The sequence below is a fragment of the Macaca thibetana genome, chromosome 11 (genome assembly GCF_024542745.1).
Source record: "Macaca thibetana thibetana isolate TM-01 chromosome 11, ASM2454274v1, whole genome shotgun sequence".
Classification (NCBI taxonomy): Eukaryota; Metazoa; Chordata; class Mammalia; order Primates; family Cercopithecidae; genus Macaca; species Macaca thibetana.
In genome coordinates this window covers 110,122,368-110,138,194 of record NC_065588.1, presented here as the reverse complement: position 1 = coordinate 110,138,194, position 15,827 = coordinate 110,122,368, and the positions used below count along the sequence as shown (strand labels likewise).

The 15,827-nt window shown below is 49.4% G+C and overlaps 1 protein-coding gene across 1 annotated transcript in view; it reads left to right on the top strand.

Annotated features, from left to right (window-relative positions):
• The window catches only part of RBM19 (RNA binding motif protein 19), a 368,604-nt gene that overhangs the window by 263,573 nt on the left and 89,204 nt on the right, over positions 1-15,827 (top strand). The window contains exons 18-22 of the mRNA XM_050749675.1: positions 2,666-2,841; positions 5,130-5,190; positions 9,182-9,261; positions 11,439-11,494; positions 14,829-14,945. Coding sequence (XP_050605632.1) covers positions 2,666-2,841; positions 5,130-5,190; positions 9,182-9,261; positions 11,439-11,494; positions 14,829-14,945 — 490 coding nt within the window. The remainder of the gene's footprint in view (positions 1-2,665; positions 2,842-5,129; positions 5,191-9,181; positions 9,262-11,438; positions 11,495-14,828; positions 14,946-15,827) is intronic.

The window sequence follows — 15,827 nt, the reverse complement described above, 5'->3', positions numbered from 1 at the left end:
ATTTTTTTCCAGTCTTCCATGAACCTGTCTCATCAACCAGAAGGTGCCTGAGATTTCGGGTTCCGATGCGGCAGCCTCCAGAACTCTCCTTGGGCCCCCCGTTTTCTGTGATGTAGCTGCTGTGGTCATGAGTGAGACTGTACTCAGGGCATCCAACCATGTGCCTGGTGCATGGTAGGGGACCTCATCAGTGTTCTTTCCTTTCTCCTTTAATCTCCAAGATGTCAAACGCCAAGGAGGGCCAGTGGGGTGGAAATATTCCCTGCTGAAGGTCATGGTTTTCATCTCCATTGAAGTTCTTGTCCAGGACCTGAAGTCTTAGCTGCCTTGCATAGCTTTAGTTCTCACCATTCGTGGTATTTTTTCCTCCAGCTTCGTTTGAAAGTTGGGTTTTGAGTACAAAGGGCCACACCATGGAGTCTGTCTTGTTGGGTAAATTGTGTTCGTTTCTTGGTTGGGGGAGGAGCCTTTGTGTAGATTTCTTCTTTTTGTCCTGGTATCTGAGTCTCGACTCTGGGCTTACCCGAGGGAGGAAGGCAGTGTGTTCAACTGATGTTAAAGAGACAGGATTATCATGGTAGCTGTTTCTGTAAGGACTTAAAAGGGTTGTTTTATGACAAAGTGGTCGAAGCTTAATTAGGACTTGAAAGCATTAGGCTTCCATCAGAAAGGGCACGACGGACAGAGGCGTCTTTGGTGCTTGGCAGTGAGAGTGTGTGGGATGGAGCTGAACCCCGGAAAGCCCCCTTACATCATGCAGAAGTTTGAACTGTGCAAGTGAAGGTGTGAGTAGAAGAAGCAGGCTGTCTCCATCAGCTCCAGCCTACCCGCCCATGGAACCTCCAGGTGCTTCTGCCAGGCTAGGGTGCAGGGTTTAACTCTTAAGGGAGGTCACTGGTCATCTGCTTAGAAACATTGAGGGTGAGGGATGTGAAGGCACAGCCTGAGAACTGCTCTGAAGAATTGCTAAGACAGTCTGATTTCCTGGGGGATATGGGAATAGCTTCAGAAGCCTTGTCTTTGGAGGAGGAATTTGTCTCCAGGTCCTAATCATGTGACTTGGGGAAATTGGGGACCTTGAAACGAATTGAACACATTTCCTCCTAAGATTTCTCAAAAGATCATGACACTGCCCTGTTCCAACTTCCTGAGGCTTCTGTCAGCTGAGAATGAAATCTACATGCTTAGGGGCACTGCAGCTAGCAGGTCTAGTCTCCCTGTTCCCAACTCCCTGAGCTGCAGCCACACACAGACAACACGCACGCAGACACACACACACACACACAGACACACACACCCCTTGCTAACTCACAGCTTCATATTTGCTCTTTAGAGAACCTCTCTAAAGAGCCTCTCCCTAAAATGCTGTTCTTTCAGAGTAGGAGCGGCACAAAGTGCTAGCAGTGACAGGTTGAAATGACAACCATCCCTAATGCCATTCTCCAGAAATAAACCAGGAACACTTTATGCATCTCCTTCCTGTGATCCCTGTGTGTGTGTGTGTGTGTGTGTGTGTGTGTGTGTGTGTGTGTGTGTACACGCTTGTATGTTTTCTCATAAATGTGCAGATCGTGTTTTTTGTTTGTTTTTTGTTTTTGAGATGTAGTCTCACTCTGTCACCCAGGCTGGAGTGCAATGGCTTGATCACAGCAACCTCTGCCTCCCAGGTTCAGGCAATTCTTGTGCCTCAGCCTCCCGATTAGCTGGGATTATAGGTGCCCACCACCATGCCCGGCTAGTTTTTGTATTTTTAGTGGAGACAGGGTTTCACCATGTTGGCCAGGCTAGTCTTGAATTCCTGACCTCAAGTAATCTGCCCGCCTCAGCCACCCAGAGTGCTGGGATTACAGGCATGAGCCACTGCACCTGGCTTAGATCATGATTTAAATTACCTTGAACATTTTCTAAAATTACAGTATACACTTTTTTTAATATCTTAATTTTTCTCTAACTTTTTTGTGATGAGCTTTGTTGTGTGTCATTAAACGTTCTTTGGAAACGTCATTTTTAATGACTACATATTATTCCAGCTTTTGGTGGTTCTCTACCTTACCTAGTCTCTTGTTTGTGAACATCGAGTATTTCCAGTTTTTCCCTGTGATGCGTAACTCTGAATTTAATATGTGTAGACAAAACCACACTTTTTGTGTATATGCTTCCTGAAGTAATGCATATGAGGGATTTTGATGGTATATAACATTCTTTAGGCTCAAGGGAGTAGTATTTAGACTCTTCCTAAGGTTTGCTCCCATCCTATAATTTTTGAAAAGTTTTAAGTTGCATTTTAGTTTGAAAGTTCACTAAGGGCTATTGTTTTGAGGAAAAATAACATTTTGCTTAGGCTTGTGATTTAGTAAAACAGTTCACATGGTAATTTATTTTGAAGTTCAAATTAGTGTGAGCTGGTCCTGTTTAGGCTCCGTTTGGGGGCTGTGTTTCGTATTCCTTTCTCTTTACAACATAGCAGGGGCAGGACTTTCTCTCTGTCTCAAGAGTTGCTGAAGCTCAGCACAAGTTGGGGATCCCAGTGCCCCTTTCTGCCACTGCCTGCAGAGGCAGAACCCCTTTACCTAGTAGGCTTTTTGCAGTTGGCCCCAGGGCTCTGGTGGGTTTGACATTATTTCATGGATTTGATGTTTTTGTCTTTGTTTTGATGGGGATTTAGTGCCTGATGGTGAAAGCCCAGAAGATGAAAATCCAACAGAGGAAGGAGTAGACAACTCTTCAGCAAACATGGAAGAGGAGGAGGAGGAAGAGGAAGAAGAAGAAGAGAGCCTCCCAGGGTGTACTCTGTTTATTAAGAATCTCAATTTTGACACAACAGAAGAGAAGCTGAAGGGAGTGAGTGGTTTCTCAGCCCAGCAGGGAGGAGTGTGGGATGGGAAACCCTAGTCTACTGATGGGGCTACTGCATTGATTCTGCCTTAAAACATGATGCGTGTTAATATGCACTTGGGGCAACAACCAGCACCACCTACTTGACCCCTTCTCCTGGGGTGTCCAGTAGACAGCTCAACTGAAGACTAGAGCAGTAGCAAGGCTGGCCAGGGGGCCTGAGAGGGGCTACCACATATGCTTTGGAGACATACCAGAATCTCTAGGGAGACCGTGTAATATGAAGGCAATAGTTGTTTCTATGATGTAAACTACCCAAAAGTCAATGTCAGCACAATCCTCTCAGCTTGCTGGGAATAATGGAGAAGCCACGTCAATGAATGAGGGTCTGGACCTGACCTGGAATCCCTGGATGGGGTGAGATTTTTGCATTTATGGGAAGAGGGAAGGGGATGAAAGGGCAGGGAGCTCCAAATAGAAGGTTGGTAAAAGCCAAATGAGGGCTGTGCTGAGTGAGGGCAGGGGGCTTCTAGAAGGAATTGGACCAGCAATCAGGAAACAACGGGGCCTCCAGTTCCAAAGAAGTGGGGTCTGCAAGCTCCCCTACTGTGTGGCACCTCCCTCAGGAGACCCTTTATTTCTAGAGACTGGGCTTGGCACAGAATAAACACTCAATGGGTTTTTCAGTTTTTTGTTTTGTTTTAATGAATAACAACAGCAGGCTGATAGCCATCAACTTGTTCTGGGAAAGAAGCTGGCCATAAGAATGGACCTGATTGATTTCTAAAAATCCCTCTGAACCCTAAAATTCTACCATGGGGTCAAGAGAGAAGACAGTGTCCACTGAGCCTCAGGGGTAGGAACATGGTGGGCAGATGATACGGAGGCAAACGTTGGGGTGTGGTAGAGAGGCAGAGGGCCACAGCCCCTCTGTGACCCTCTGGCTCGGCCTCTGTGACGTGACTATCCCTTTACCTATCAGAAGAGCGGCCCCAGCAGCAGAGATACCCTGACTAAAGCAGCAGCGTTTAAGGAGCTAAGATTTACCTTATTAAGCAAATGGAAACCCACCCTTAGACTTGCCTTTGGCTACTTCCTGGTTCCATTTTTGTTTTGCTTTGCTTTTAAACAGTGGCATGTGCTGGTAGCATCCAAAAGGTAGATAGATTTGAATATGTCAGATAGATTTGAACGTTAGTTTTATTTTTTTTCTGGTGCGGGTCTGGTATGGGAACATCATTATCCGGGATCATTGTTTCCTGGGAGATGCACGCAAACAGCAGCCCAAGAGCATCCTCTGAATTCAAGGATTCTGGAGCTGGAAGTCACAGCCAAGATGACCTAGTTCACTCTCTTCATGGAACATGGCTGGAGGCTGAGCTTCAGAGAGGCTGGTTCACTGTCCTTAGGTCACACAGTCCACTTGAGGCCCTCAGGGGAAGAGCCCCTAGTTCCCAGGGCTCCTGTCTCACGCCCTCAGTGGAGAGCCGTGGTTAGCAATCAGCCTCCTTGGGCTTGGATCCCAGCTTTGCTCCATGCTAATGATGTGACCCTGAGTGAGTCTGTCAGCCTTTCTGTGCCATAGTTTCTTCATCTGTAACATGGGGATGTTAATAGACTCTTCTCATGGAGTTGTTTTGATGACTGGGTGAAGGAGATATTCCAGGTAAAGCACCTGACACTTTAAACACAAGAGTCAGTAAGCGGCTGCTGCTCGTAGTATTTGTTTCTCAAGATTCTCCCGGGCCCCTGGGCTTCCCCGTTGCCCATTGGTGAATGGGCACCTGCCTTTCCCTGGGCCCCGTGTGTGGTGCTGCAGACACAGTCGGGAACCAGGTAAACATGGATTTTGCTGTGATTGGGTTTCAAATTCTAGCAAAGGAGACAGAAAAAGTTAAGGGGAAAATAGAATAGACTATGACTTAAAATTTTTGTAAAAATTATTTTGGCATTTGGTGCAGGGGGCAGTGAGAGGCCCGGACTGGGACAGTAGACCCCATGCTCCGGAACTTAGGCCCGGCTTCCCGATTGCATGATCTACAGTCAGTCTCTCACTGTTCTGTGTCCCACTTCCTTCTTCTAAAACTGGAACAAGAAACAAGCCCAGCTGCTCTTATGGGGAACCCTAGGGGACTGTCCAGGTTACTTAAAGAAGGTCATCACTCATCACCTCAAAATGTTTTGGGGACCCCAAGTTGTCCATATGGCAAATTTGGGGGTATAGTGTTTGACAGGGGCCCTTGCCTGCATAGTGGTTTAGAGCTGCTGATGATACTTGTTACTTTCTTATCCAGGTGTTTTCAAAAGTGGGGACAGTGAAGAGCTGCTCTATCTCCAAGAAGAAGAACAAAACAGGTATTCCGCATGAAATTCGGAAAGTATTCAGTATTCAGCCGGAAAGAGTGGTTTGCAAAAGAAGCTCCAGCTTCAGACAAGGAGTTGAGGGAGTTCTCCCTTGCACATTTTGAAGGTTCTCTTTTTTTCTGAAGCATGGTCGGCCTCAGACTCTTTGAAAGTAGCCCCTCTTTCTGTTCCCCTGGAGTCTCCTGCTTTCCAGTCGAAGCAGCCTCTCGGGTCAGATCCTCCTAGAGCCTCCAGCACCTCAAACCGCCGGGGTGGTTTCAGAGTGGTGCCATTTGTGGGCAGAGAGCGAGGACCCTGGATGGTATCTAGAGGCTCTGCCTCCTCCCAGCACGTCTGTGCTCTGAAAGTTTGCTAGGAAATAGCAAGAAACAACCAGTCTTGCGCTCTCCCTCTTCCCTTCTGAAGGAGATAACCCAATTGTAGATCTTCTGGAACATTCCACTGAGTCATTAACCACACAGATTTTCCTGAGTTACTAACCATGCACCTCCCAGGCCAGTGGGTACATGGGCAGGCAGAGAGCACCCTCGTCTCTCCATTCGGCCCTGGGTGCTATCCTGAGTCTCCTGGCCTCTGCTGGGCTGTTCTCCAGCCCTGGCTTCCTGCAGGGGATACGTCCTTGCTTTTGCGCAGCCGTGCCAGCCCTATCCTGAGTCCCTTTGGTTTGGCAGGATTTGTAGGAATGCCACATGTGTCAGCCCACACTGTGTCCTGAGCACCTGCTGAATGCAAAGTACTGGGTGGCCAGAATGTCTACTGTTGAGTTATTCCTCAAACAGTCCCCAGGCCCCACCAGGCAGCAGGCACGGTGTTAGTTATATATAAGACTGAGGGAGACGCAGCCCTGCCCGCAGCATGCACACAGTCTAGCTGGAGAGAGAAATGCGCTGGTGGTTACATTAGAGTGCAGCAAGAGGTTGGATGGCAGAGACAGGAGTCCAGCACAGGGGATGGATGCCACATCAGCCCAAGGCTGGGAGGGTTAGGGGCGCAGAGCAGCCAGGCGGCGGGAACAAGGTATTCAGAGGCCACTCACACTAGTGGTCGAGCCTGGGGAATTTGTTGAGGAAGAGGCAGGAGATATGCCTAGAAAGGTAGGCGAGTTCCAAACCATGACGTGGCTTTTATGCCACACACACAGAAGAGTTTTGACTTTTCCCCAGAAGTACTGGGGAGCCATGGAGGGTTCTAAGCAGACATATGGCACAGAAGTCAGAGCATCCTTGTATTCATTTACCAGGCTGCCATAAGAAAGTGTCACAGACTGGGTGGCTTAAATGACAGAAGTGTGTTGTCTCACAGCCATAGAGTCTAGAAGTCTAAGCTCAAGGTGCCAGTAGAGTTGGTACCTTCTGGGGGCTGTGAGGGAAGGTCTGTTCCAGGCCTGTCTCTGGGCTTATAGATGGCCGCCTCCATGTTCACAGGGCATCCTCCTTGTATATGCCCATCCCGTGTTCAAATCCACCCACACTTTTTTAAAAAGAACAGCAGTCATCCAATCATACTGGATTTAGGGTCCACCCTAATGACTGCATTTATTTTTATTTTTCGAGGCAGAGTCTGTCACCCAGGCTGGAGTACAGTGGTGTCATCTCAGCTCACTGCAACCTCTGTCTCCTGGGTTCAAATGATTCTTTGCCTCACCTTCCCCAGTAGCTGGGATACAGGCATGTGCCACCATGCCCGGCTAATTTTTGTATTTTTGGTAGAGATGGGGTTTCACCATGTTGGTCAGGCTGGTCTTGAACTCCTGACCTCAAGTGATCTGCTTGCCTTGGCCTCCCAAAGTGCTGGTAATACAAGCGTGAGCTTCCACGCCTGGCCTGTGACCTCATTTTAATTTGGTTACCTCTGTAAAGAGCTTGTCTCAGATAAAGTCACATCTGAGATACTGGGGGTCAGGATTTCTACATGTGAGTCTGGGAAGACACCGTTTACCCCTTAACATCCCTGTTCTCCAGAGTCTTCATATATAGTTTTGGATGCAAGGAAAGGCAGCTAAGTACCAAGTTAATGATGAGAAGGACCAGTTGTGAGGATTTCAGGAAAAAAAAAAAAGTTGTTGCTGAAGTCCAGGATGAGGGTACACCCAGACGGAGGCACACCCAGGCTAGCAGGTGGAGGTGGCTGTGCCTGCCTGTCACTGTGCCCAGTCAGATGCTCTGTGGGGCCAGCCTTGTCCCCCTGGGGAGTGCTCTTCAGCATGTTTTAGAAGTGGTTATCTGATCTTTCCATGTCATAAGCAGCTCTTAAAACATACACTCTCTTTTTCAAGGGCCTGTATTTGAGAGCCCTGTTCTCTGGGGCCCGTCCGTCACAGTTTGGGGAAAGTCTAGACAATGTGCGTCAGTCAGGGTTGCAGCAGGAGACAGAAAGCACTCTCAGCTGGGGTTGGAGCAGAGATGTCTGTAAGGAAGGGGCCAAGGTGTGGCTGGGCTAAGGGAGCCCACAGGGATGTCCAGGGAGTGGGTTCTGTAGGAAGAATGCCTTTTCCCCTGCCTTGCCTGGAGGGACATTAGAGGAAAGTGTGTGACCAGAGCTTAGCTGAGAGTTGGAGCCACGAGATAACCTGCAGGAGTGGTGGCCGTGGATTGGACATGGCCACTGCAGAGCCACCCAAAGCAAGGAGGCAGATGGGGACATGAGGAAGGATCCAGTACTCCAGCCTCTCTCTCCTCCATCCCCCCACCCCCCAATCCCAGATCAGAGCCTCTTGTTGGCTGATGCCAACAGGAAGCCAGGAACCTGGGGAGCCCAGGTAGAGCTGTCTATAGAGGTCAGCTTCCCATAGACACGGTGGCGGAGAGTGGATCTGCATAGTGTCAGTAACTCAGAGATGAACTTGACCTTCTCACAGTTGCCTTTCACACAGTCACTGCGCTTTTAAAATCTCATAGGTACACAGACATGCCAGCCCACCACCTGCAGCCTCAGCCTCCAAAAGAGAGCTTTCGAGGAGTATCTGCTTGAAGAACGAACATTTAAAGTCGCCGTGGGGTGGCACTGGCTGTCAGTTCTGTCTGAGCCATGTATGGGCAATTAATGGAATTCCTTAATGCACTTGGCTCTTATTTTGAACACCTGCTGTCAATGGAAAGGCAGGAGCATAGGTCTCACAAAGAGCACGGTAAAGGTAAAGATAGAAACTGCAAAGTGAGCCAAAGGTAGAGAGCCTCGAGCCTCATTTGAACCCATCAGACTGAAGTGAATCTTTGAATTCACAATAAAGAATAAACCTAACAAATATGTATAAGATGCTGGGGTGTGAGTGGAAGGTGGGGGGACATCGAATCTAATGTCAAGAGGGCAAGATGTAATTAGGGATCTTAATGTTTTTTAGTGCCCTATAAAAGCACTCCTCCCTCCCCAGTCATACATAGTGACGAAGCAGAAGTTTCTGATGAAATTTTTGCAGTATTCTTTGCTATCTGAACTCTTGCTACTTGCATCCTAGAAGTAAGGAACCAGAGAAGTTTGAATAATGCAGTCGCCCACATGATCCAAACTTTATATCTGAAACCCAAGAACTGAATGGGATTGGCTGGTGAGAAATATTGTTTGTGAAGAGCAAGCCTTTGGTGCATTTGACTCTCACGCACATGTTCATTTTGGGCATTACGTGTGGAGGCAGAGGACTGCCCAGGTAGAAGTTTTGCCACTTGCCTTCATGATGGTCATCTCTCTTGGTTCAGTCTCCCTCCCAAAGCAGAATCCTATTATGAAGTTAATTATCATGTCAGTCATCTGTTAATTAATAGTCAAATGGGCCTCAGGTGGCAGCCATGTTAACTGCATTGACTGATTTCGTCAAGATGACTAGTAATAAACAGCAAGCCAGGAGCCGAGATTTTTGGGGAATGAAGGGGGTATGAAAATAAGAGAAAATACAGCGCAGGTCTGGGGGCCCATCACAGCCCTTGCACTTGGCCTTGTGCTTCCGCTTCACCCACAGGTGTGATTTCCACCTCTCTCTCTCTCTTAGGAGCACTGCTTTCCATGGGGTTTGGATTTGTGGAATACAGGAAGCCGGAGCAAGCCCAGAAAGCTCTCAAGCAGCTCCAGGTAAAGTAAGGATTCTCGGCTGAGGGCCGCGGAGGCGCTTGGCGGGTAGTAGGAGGTCCTGTCAGCCCTCTGAAATTGAGTGGGAATGTGTGTGAAGTCTACACTTGACCTGGCCCATTGCTTTCACCAGATCTCTAGGGGACTGTGGCCCAAGAAAAAATTAAGAACCTTTCCCAACACTCCACAGTCACCATAGTTCGTTCATTGGATCCATAGCACTATTATCAAGGGCCTGACATGTGCCAGGAGTGGTGCAAGGCCTGGGAGAGGTTGCTGATGTGGACCCCTCTTTCTGGTGGGGTAGACAGGCCATGGACCTCTGAATAAACATGCAGGACCAGGTTATGAAGACAAAGCTGCAAGTTGGGGGTGGAGGTGGGGCACTTAGGCTGTGTGGTCAGGGAAGGCCTCTCTAAGGAGGTGACAGTTGAGGCCACACCTACTTCGTCAGAAGTCAGCTGCACAGAGATCTGGGACGGAGGTAGTTTGGGAGGAAGGACCATGTGCAGAGGGTCTGAGGCAGGGGCTGTAAGGTGGGAATGAGCTTAGTACATTTGAAAAGCAAAGAGGCCACTGTGGCAGGGGCGACGTGGGGTGGCGGTTCAGGGTGCAGGATGAGGAGAGAGGTGTGCAGGGCAGGATCTTCTAGGCCATTTTACTGCTCAGCCTAAAGGCAGTAGGAGACCATTAGAGGGCCGTGAGCACACTGGCTTCTGCTCCAGCCTCTGCAGCTGCTGGTGTGGAGAGGGGACGGTGGCTGGGGGCAGGGGGCAGGTAGGAGACCCTTGAGTCATCCAGCCTTGGCCAGGGTGGGAGAAGGTGGGGAAAACAGGGCTGAACCGAAAACTGTTTGGACAAAGACTCAACATCCTGTTCAGACAGAGAAGGGAGATATGCCTTCCTGCTAGATCCTAAGTACAAGGACAGATCGGGACCCTCTAGCAGGAGGGGAGCTGGGGGAACGAGACAGCCTGGGATTGGCACCAAACCCCAGGGCAAATTTTGCACCACCTATAAGTTCCTTTTTTTTTTTTTTTGAGATGGAGTCTTGCTCTGTTGCCCATGCTGGAGTGCAGTGGCGCGATCTCGGCTCATTATAAGCTCTGCCTCCTGGGTTCACACCATTCTCCTGCCTCAGCCTCCTGACTAGCTGGGACTACAGGCACCTGCCACCATGCCTGGCTAATTTGTTTGTATTTTTAGTAGAGACGGGGTTTCACCGCGTTAGCCAGAATGGTCTCGATCTCCTGACCTCGTGATCCGCCCGCCTTGGCCTCCCAAAGTGCTGGGATTACAGGCGTGAGCCACCGCGCCCGGCCTAAGTTCTAATCCAGAAGCTCTGTGGCCTTGCCTGTGTTCCTTTATGGGATGTAGTGTCTTAGAGTTGGATGATGGTGCCTAGGACGGCCTTCAGCTAATGTGAAGGGGATTCAGTAGGTGTTAGTAGCTTGAGAAGGTGTCCTCTGCTCCCTTCATAATGCCCCACATCCTAGGCTCTTCCTGGTCAGGGGCTGTGTACTCATTTAACTTAAAATCGGCTCTGCAGGTTCAGTGGTCCATATTTCTCTTTCACGTGATGTAAGATTCTATGAAATTTTACTTTGCACGTGTACTGTATTATGTTCTGGACATCATTGTGTGCATGCATATGTGAATATTGCCTCCAAGAATTGTTCCTACGAAGCTCTGCATGCTGTATTTTATGGGAGATTTAAGGGATTTTCAAGGGTAATTTTGCTAATACACCAGTTCCGCCTTGAGGGACCAATGTTAGTACCTAGCTTTAGATGCAACTCCACTATGATTTAGAATATTTTTCAGGAACATACAAACTAAACCCAACTCTCTCTGCAAGCCAGACCTATGGGCCTTACTTTGCCTGAACATGCTTATAAACAATGGAAAATTCCGTGTCCCTTGAATGACATCTAGGTCAAGGCCTACCTGTGACTTAAGAGAGCATCCAAGGGCTGAGTCTCTGACCACCAGCTGCTGCCTGGGCTCGGTGTGAGCCATTTCAGGGAAAGGCCATCCTCTGTCCTCGAGGCCAGCGAGCCCTGCTCGCTGGGGAACAGAGTCTGCCATCTGCGAGCCAGGGCTCTGCTCTGGTGAAGGGCAAGGATTCAGGTGAGGATTTCTAGGGACAGAGAGATGAGCCATGTTGTCTTCTCTCTTAGGGTCACATCGTGGACGGCCACAAGCTGGAAGTGAGGATCTCGGAACGAGCCACTAAGTGAGTCTTCAGTGTCCTCAGTTCCCTTTCCTGTGAGCTGGGGTTTCCTGTTCTTGCTGCCGGCCGCCCTGGAGGCTGTCTCTCACCCTTAAATGTCCTTTCCACCCATCCCTTTACCATTTAGGACTCTTCCTAATTAAGATACCTAATTAAGTTAGCATTTACCAACTCCGACCCCTGTTTTCCCAGTGAACTATAACAGTGTTAGTCCTTTGGGTGAATGTTTAATGCACGGGGTTTTTTTTAATAAGAAAAGGAACAAGTGCAGGAGAAACAGGCAAACAACACTCATCTTGGGATAAATAAACCAAGGAAGAGCTGGAGGTTGCTGGTGCTGTGGATGAACCAGAAGAAGCTGTAAAATCTAGATGTTCCTCTTTATGGAACATGCTTTCTTAGAGCTGAATGACAGTGCCTACGATGGCCTCCAATTAATGTTAGAGAGATTCTGTAGGTGTTAGAGATGGAGGCAGACCAATTTGCCCAATGACCAGTATACTGAAGTAGGGGATTATTTGGAGATTTAGCTTTGCTCCTCCATTTCTACTTGCTTGTATATCTAAATGAGCTATTACACCCGACGTGCCTCCAACAGTGTCCGGCACATAACAGGTGCCCAGCGTAAGCCATTATTGTCATTATCATCTACTTGCCTTGGGTGATAAAATGACTGCCTCTAACAGCCCTAGAACTGGTTTCAGATATTTATTCGGTAGTTTTCAGCAAGTTGGTCATTTGTTGTGGTCATCCGGCAAATTAGCTGCCAGCGAATTGACCTTTCTTTTTCCTTTTTTCTTTGTTGTTAATGCTTCCTGTGAAACCAGCTTGGGCCAGCTCTGGTGTTCTTCACCCATTGTGGTCTGTGCTATGTTAAGCATCCTTGGAGGGAAGAAGGCTTGGTACAGGGGCCCTCCTGAGCTGCCAGTATAACAGAAAGAGGTCAGGCTTTGAGCCCCACACCTGTAGTTTCTAATCCAGGAGCTCTGTGACCTTGCATGGGTGACTTTGCCTCTGAAGTGAAACATGCTAACTAGAGGTTGTGTGTGAAGCATCTAGCACTTGCAGTGCCCATGAGCACTGAGCCGGCGGTTTCTGTCCAGTACCCTATCTCCAGAGAGCCTGCCTGAATTCAGCCTTGCAGGATCTCACTTCCTAGCCAGTGTTCATGGAACCCTTTGTTTTACTCAAGAAAAAATTACAGCAAGCCCACTGTGTACCATATCCTCCTCCTAGGCACTGGGGATGGCGTTTCCTTGGGAGTTTACACCCTAGGGCAGGCAGTGCTGTTCCATAGAAGCTTCTGCAGCAATGGAAATGTTCCACATCTCTTCTGTGCAACATGGTAGCCAATTGCCACAAGTGGCTATTTAGCTCTTGAGATGTGGCAAGTGCAACTGTTTTCACTGTCTATTGCTGCATCACAAAGTATCCCAGAACTTATAGGCTGAAAACAAAACGTTGTCTCATAGTTTCATGGGTCAGGAATTCAGGAGCAGCTTAGCTGGGAATTCTGCCTCAGGGTCTCACATGAGGTTACAGTCAGGATGTCAGCTAGGGCTGCAGTCATCTGAAGGCTCAGCTGGGGCTTGTGGATCTGTCGTGAAGATGACACACTCACATGGCTGCTGGCAGGGGCCTCAGTTCCTCACCTTGGGGATCTCTTTCTGGGACTGTTTGAGTGTCCTCATGGCATGGCAGCGGGTCTCACCAGAGTGAGTGATCCAAGAATGGGAAAGGAGGAGGCCACAATGTCTTCTGCAACCTAGTCTGAGAATTCACACGCCCTCCCTCTGCTGTGTCCTGCTGGTCACCCAGGCTGGCCCTGGTAGAGCGTGGGAAGGGATTACACGGGGTATGAACACCAAGAGCCAGGGATCATCGGACCATCTTGGAGCCTGATACCCCAGCAACTGAGGAAGTGAATTTGTAGTTTTGCTGCTTCTATTTTTTTGAGACGGAGTCTCACCCTGTCACCCAGGCTGGACTGCAATGGTGTGATCTTTGCTCACTGCAACCTCCGCCTCCTGGGTTCGAGCAATTCTTGTGCCTCAGCCTCCCGTGTAACTGGGATTACAGGTGCCTGCCACCACACCTGGCTAATTTTTGTATTTTTAGTAGAGATAGGGTTTCACTATGTTGGCCAGGATGATCTTGAACTCCTGACCTCAGGTGATCCACCTAAGCCTCCCAAAGTGTTGGGATTACAGGTGTAAGCCACCATGCCTGGCCTAGTTTTGCTTTGTTTTAATTTAGATTTAACTAGCCACATGTGGCTGGTGGCCACTGTATGAGACAGCATAGCCCCCAGAATGACAAGACAAAAAAAAGAGCTGTGCTGGGTAGCTGTCCCCTTCCTTGCCGAGGGTTCAGGCTAGTCCCCTCCCTTCCAGGTGTGGCAGCCAAGGAACATGATTAAATTTGTAATGTACTAGCACAAGGGTCAGTGCCAGGAAGAGAAATGAAGCTGGTGGGGGTGTGGGTGAGGGGGTTGCCGTTTTAATGAAGACAGAGAAGGCCTGTGAGGAGGTGACATGGAGCAGGCCTGAAGGAGGTGAGTCCTAACGTGGTTATTATCATAACAGCTGCCATTTATTGAATGTTTACCACATGCTGGGTCCAGTACTGAGTCTGCTTATTAAATCTTCAGACAATCAAATTGGGTTGGCCTATCATTACACCCATTCTACAATGGAGGAAACTGAGGCCCAGAGTGGCCATGTTACTTGCCCAAGATCATAGAGATCCTAAGTATCCGATTTGGCATTCACACCCAGCTTGTTAACTCCCAGCCTTTCTCACTTCCCTACCCTGTTTTGGTGGAGTGGGAGGTTTCCCTGGGAGAGCAGGGGGACAGGTCAGGTAGCACTGCATTGGGGATGACCTTGAACGTGGGCTGAGAGTGTCCTCGCTCGCCCCCTGGTCCATCTTCATGGTTAGGCCCCCGCATGTTCCTCCTCGGGTTATTGATGAAGTGTCACAAACAAGACCTTTGGAAACCAACCAGGGCCTTTCTTTGCAACTGGAGAGAAAGACACAATAGAGATTGGGTTTGGTGAGAAACCAGCCCCACCCTTAGCGGGGCTCCTTAAGTCCCTGGTGGCCCCAGAGTCTCTCAAATGAAGGGCAACAGCCACCCAGGCATGGATGTGTCCCCCTGACGTCTGCAGCTATTTTGGGTCCTGTCACCTTCCTCTCCTTTCAGGTTGGTCCCCCACCCCACGCACCCTCCTTGAATCCATCACCTGAATATTCTGATGGAGGCGTGGTGAAGTCAGTGTTGGGCAGGAGCTGCTGAAGCCCCGAATAACTCGAACCCTCTGCCCTCACCCTCCAGGCCAGCCGTGACATCGGCTCGGAAGAAACAAGTTCCCAGAACGCAGACCACTTCCAAGATCCTGGTGCGGAACATCCCCTTCCAGGCCCACAGCCGGGAGATCCGAGAGCTCTTCAGGTGAGAAGCGCTTGTTTAGTCCAGGGGACTGGTGTGTGGGCGGGGAGCCTGCCCGAGTCTCGGGGAAGGTAGCCTTTGGGTCCTGGATGGTTCCGCTGCAGGCCGGCTCAGTGGTCTTTCAAAGGTCATCTTTTGGCTGCTTTTGATTTATCTCCCTTAATCTCAGTTGTGGCTCCCCAGAGCATTGTGCAGGAAAAAAGTCAAAACAGCCAGGTTTCCCCTCTCCAAGGCAGATGGAGAAAGGGCAGGCAGGCTTCCCTGTCCCCATCCACAAGGTGCAAGAGGGGCAGGGGCCCCAGTGGCTAAAATCCAGCCCTGCCCATGATCTGCTTGAAATTTCATCCAGGCCACCCCTTTGGTTTAAGGTGCTAGTTTTCCACCTTAGCCACACATTCCAGCCACCTGGCGATGGCTAAAACACACCTTTGCCAAGGCTGCATCCCCAGAGGGTTGGATTCCATTTTTCAACAGTGGGGTCCAGACATCGGTGTTGTGCTGAAAGCTCCCCAGGGGATCCTAATGTCCAGCCGGGGTTGGGGACCAGTGGCCTAAATGGCTCTACGGAAACGAAGGTGAATTACCTGCACACGTAAAGCAGTCCGTCAGCACCTGCTTGCACAGGCGTGGGAAACACAGCTGTCACGGTACCCAGCCGGTAACGGCAGCAGACTGGGTGGGGACTGAGCAGCAGGAGGGCCTCTCTCTGGCCATCCAGCTGGGATGCCACACAGGAACTCAGGCTTCATAAGACCAGTTCCCATGTTTTGAAAGAAACTAGCCATGTGGATTCTTAAGGGGAATTCATCAGCAACTAATTCACTTTTTAAAACCAAGACAAAGTCTGGCCTGCCCCAGGGCCGCTAGTTGGTGATCCCTATGCTG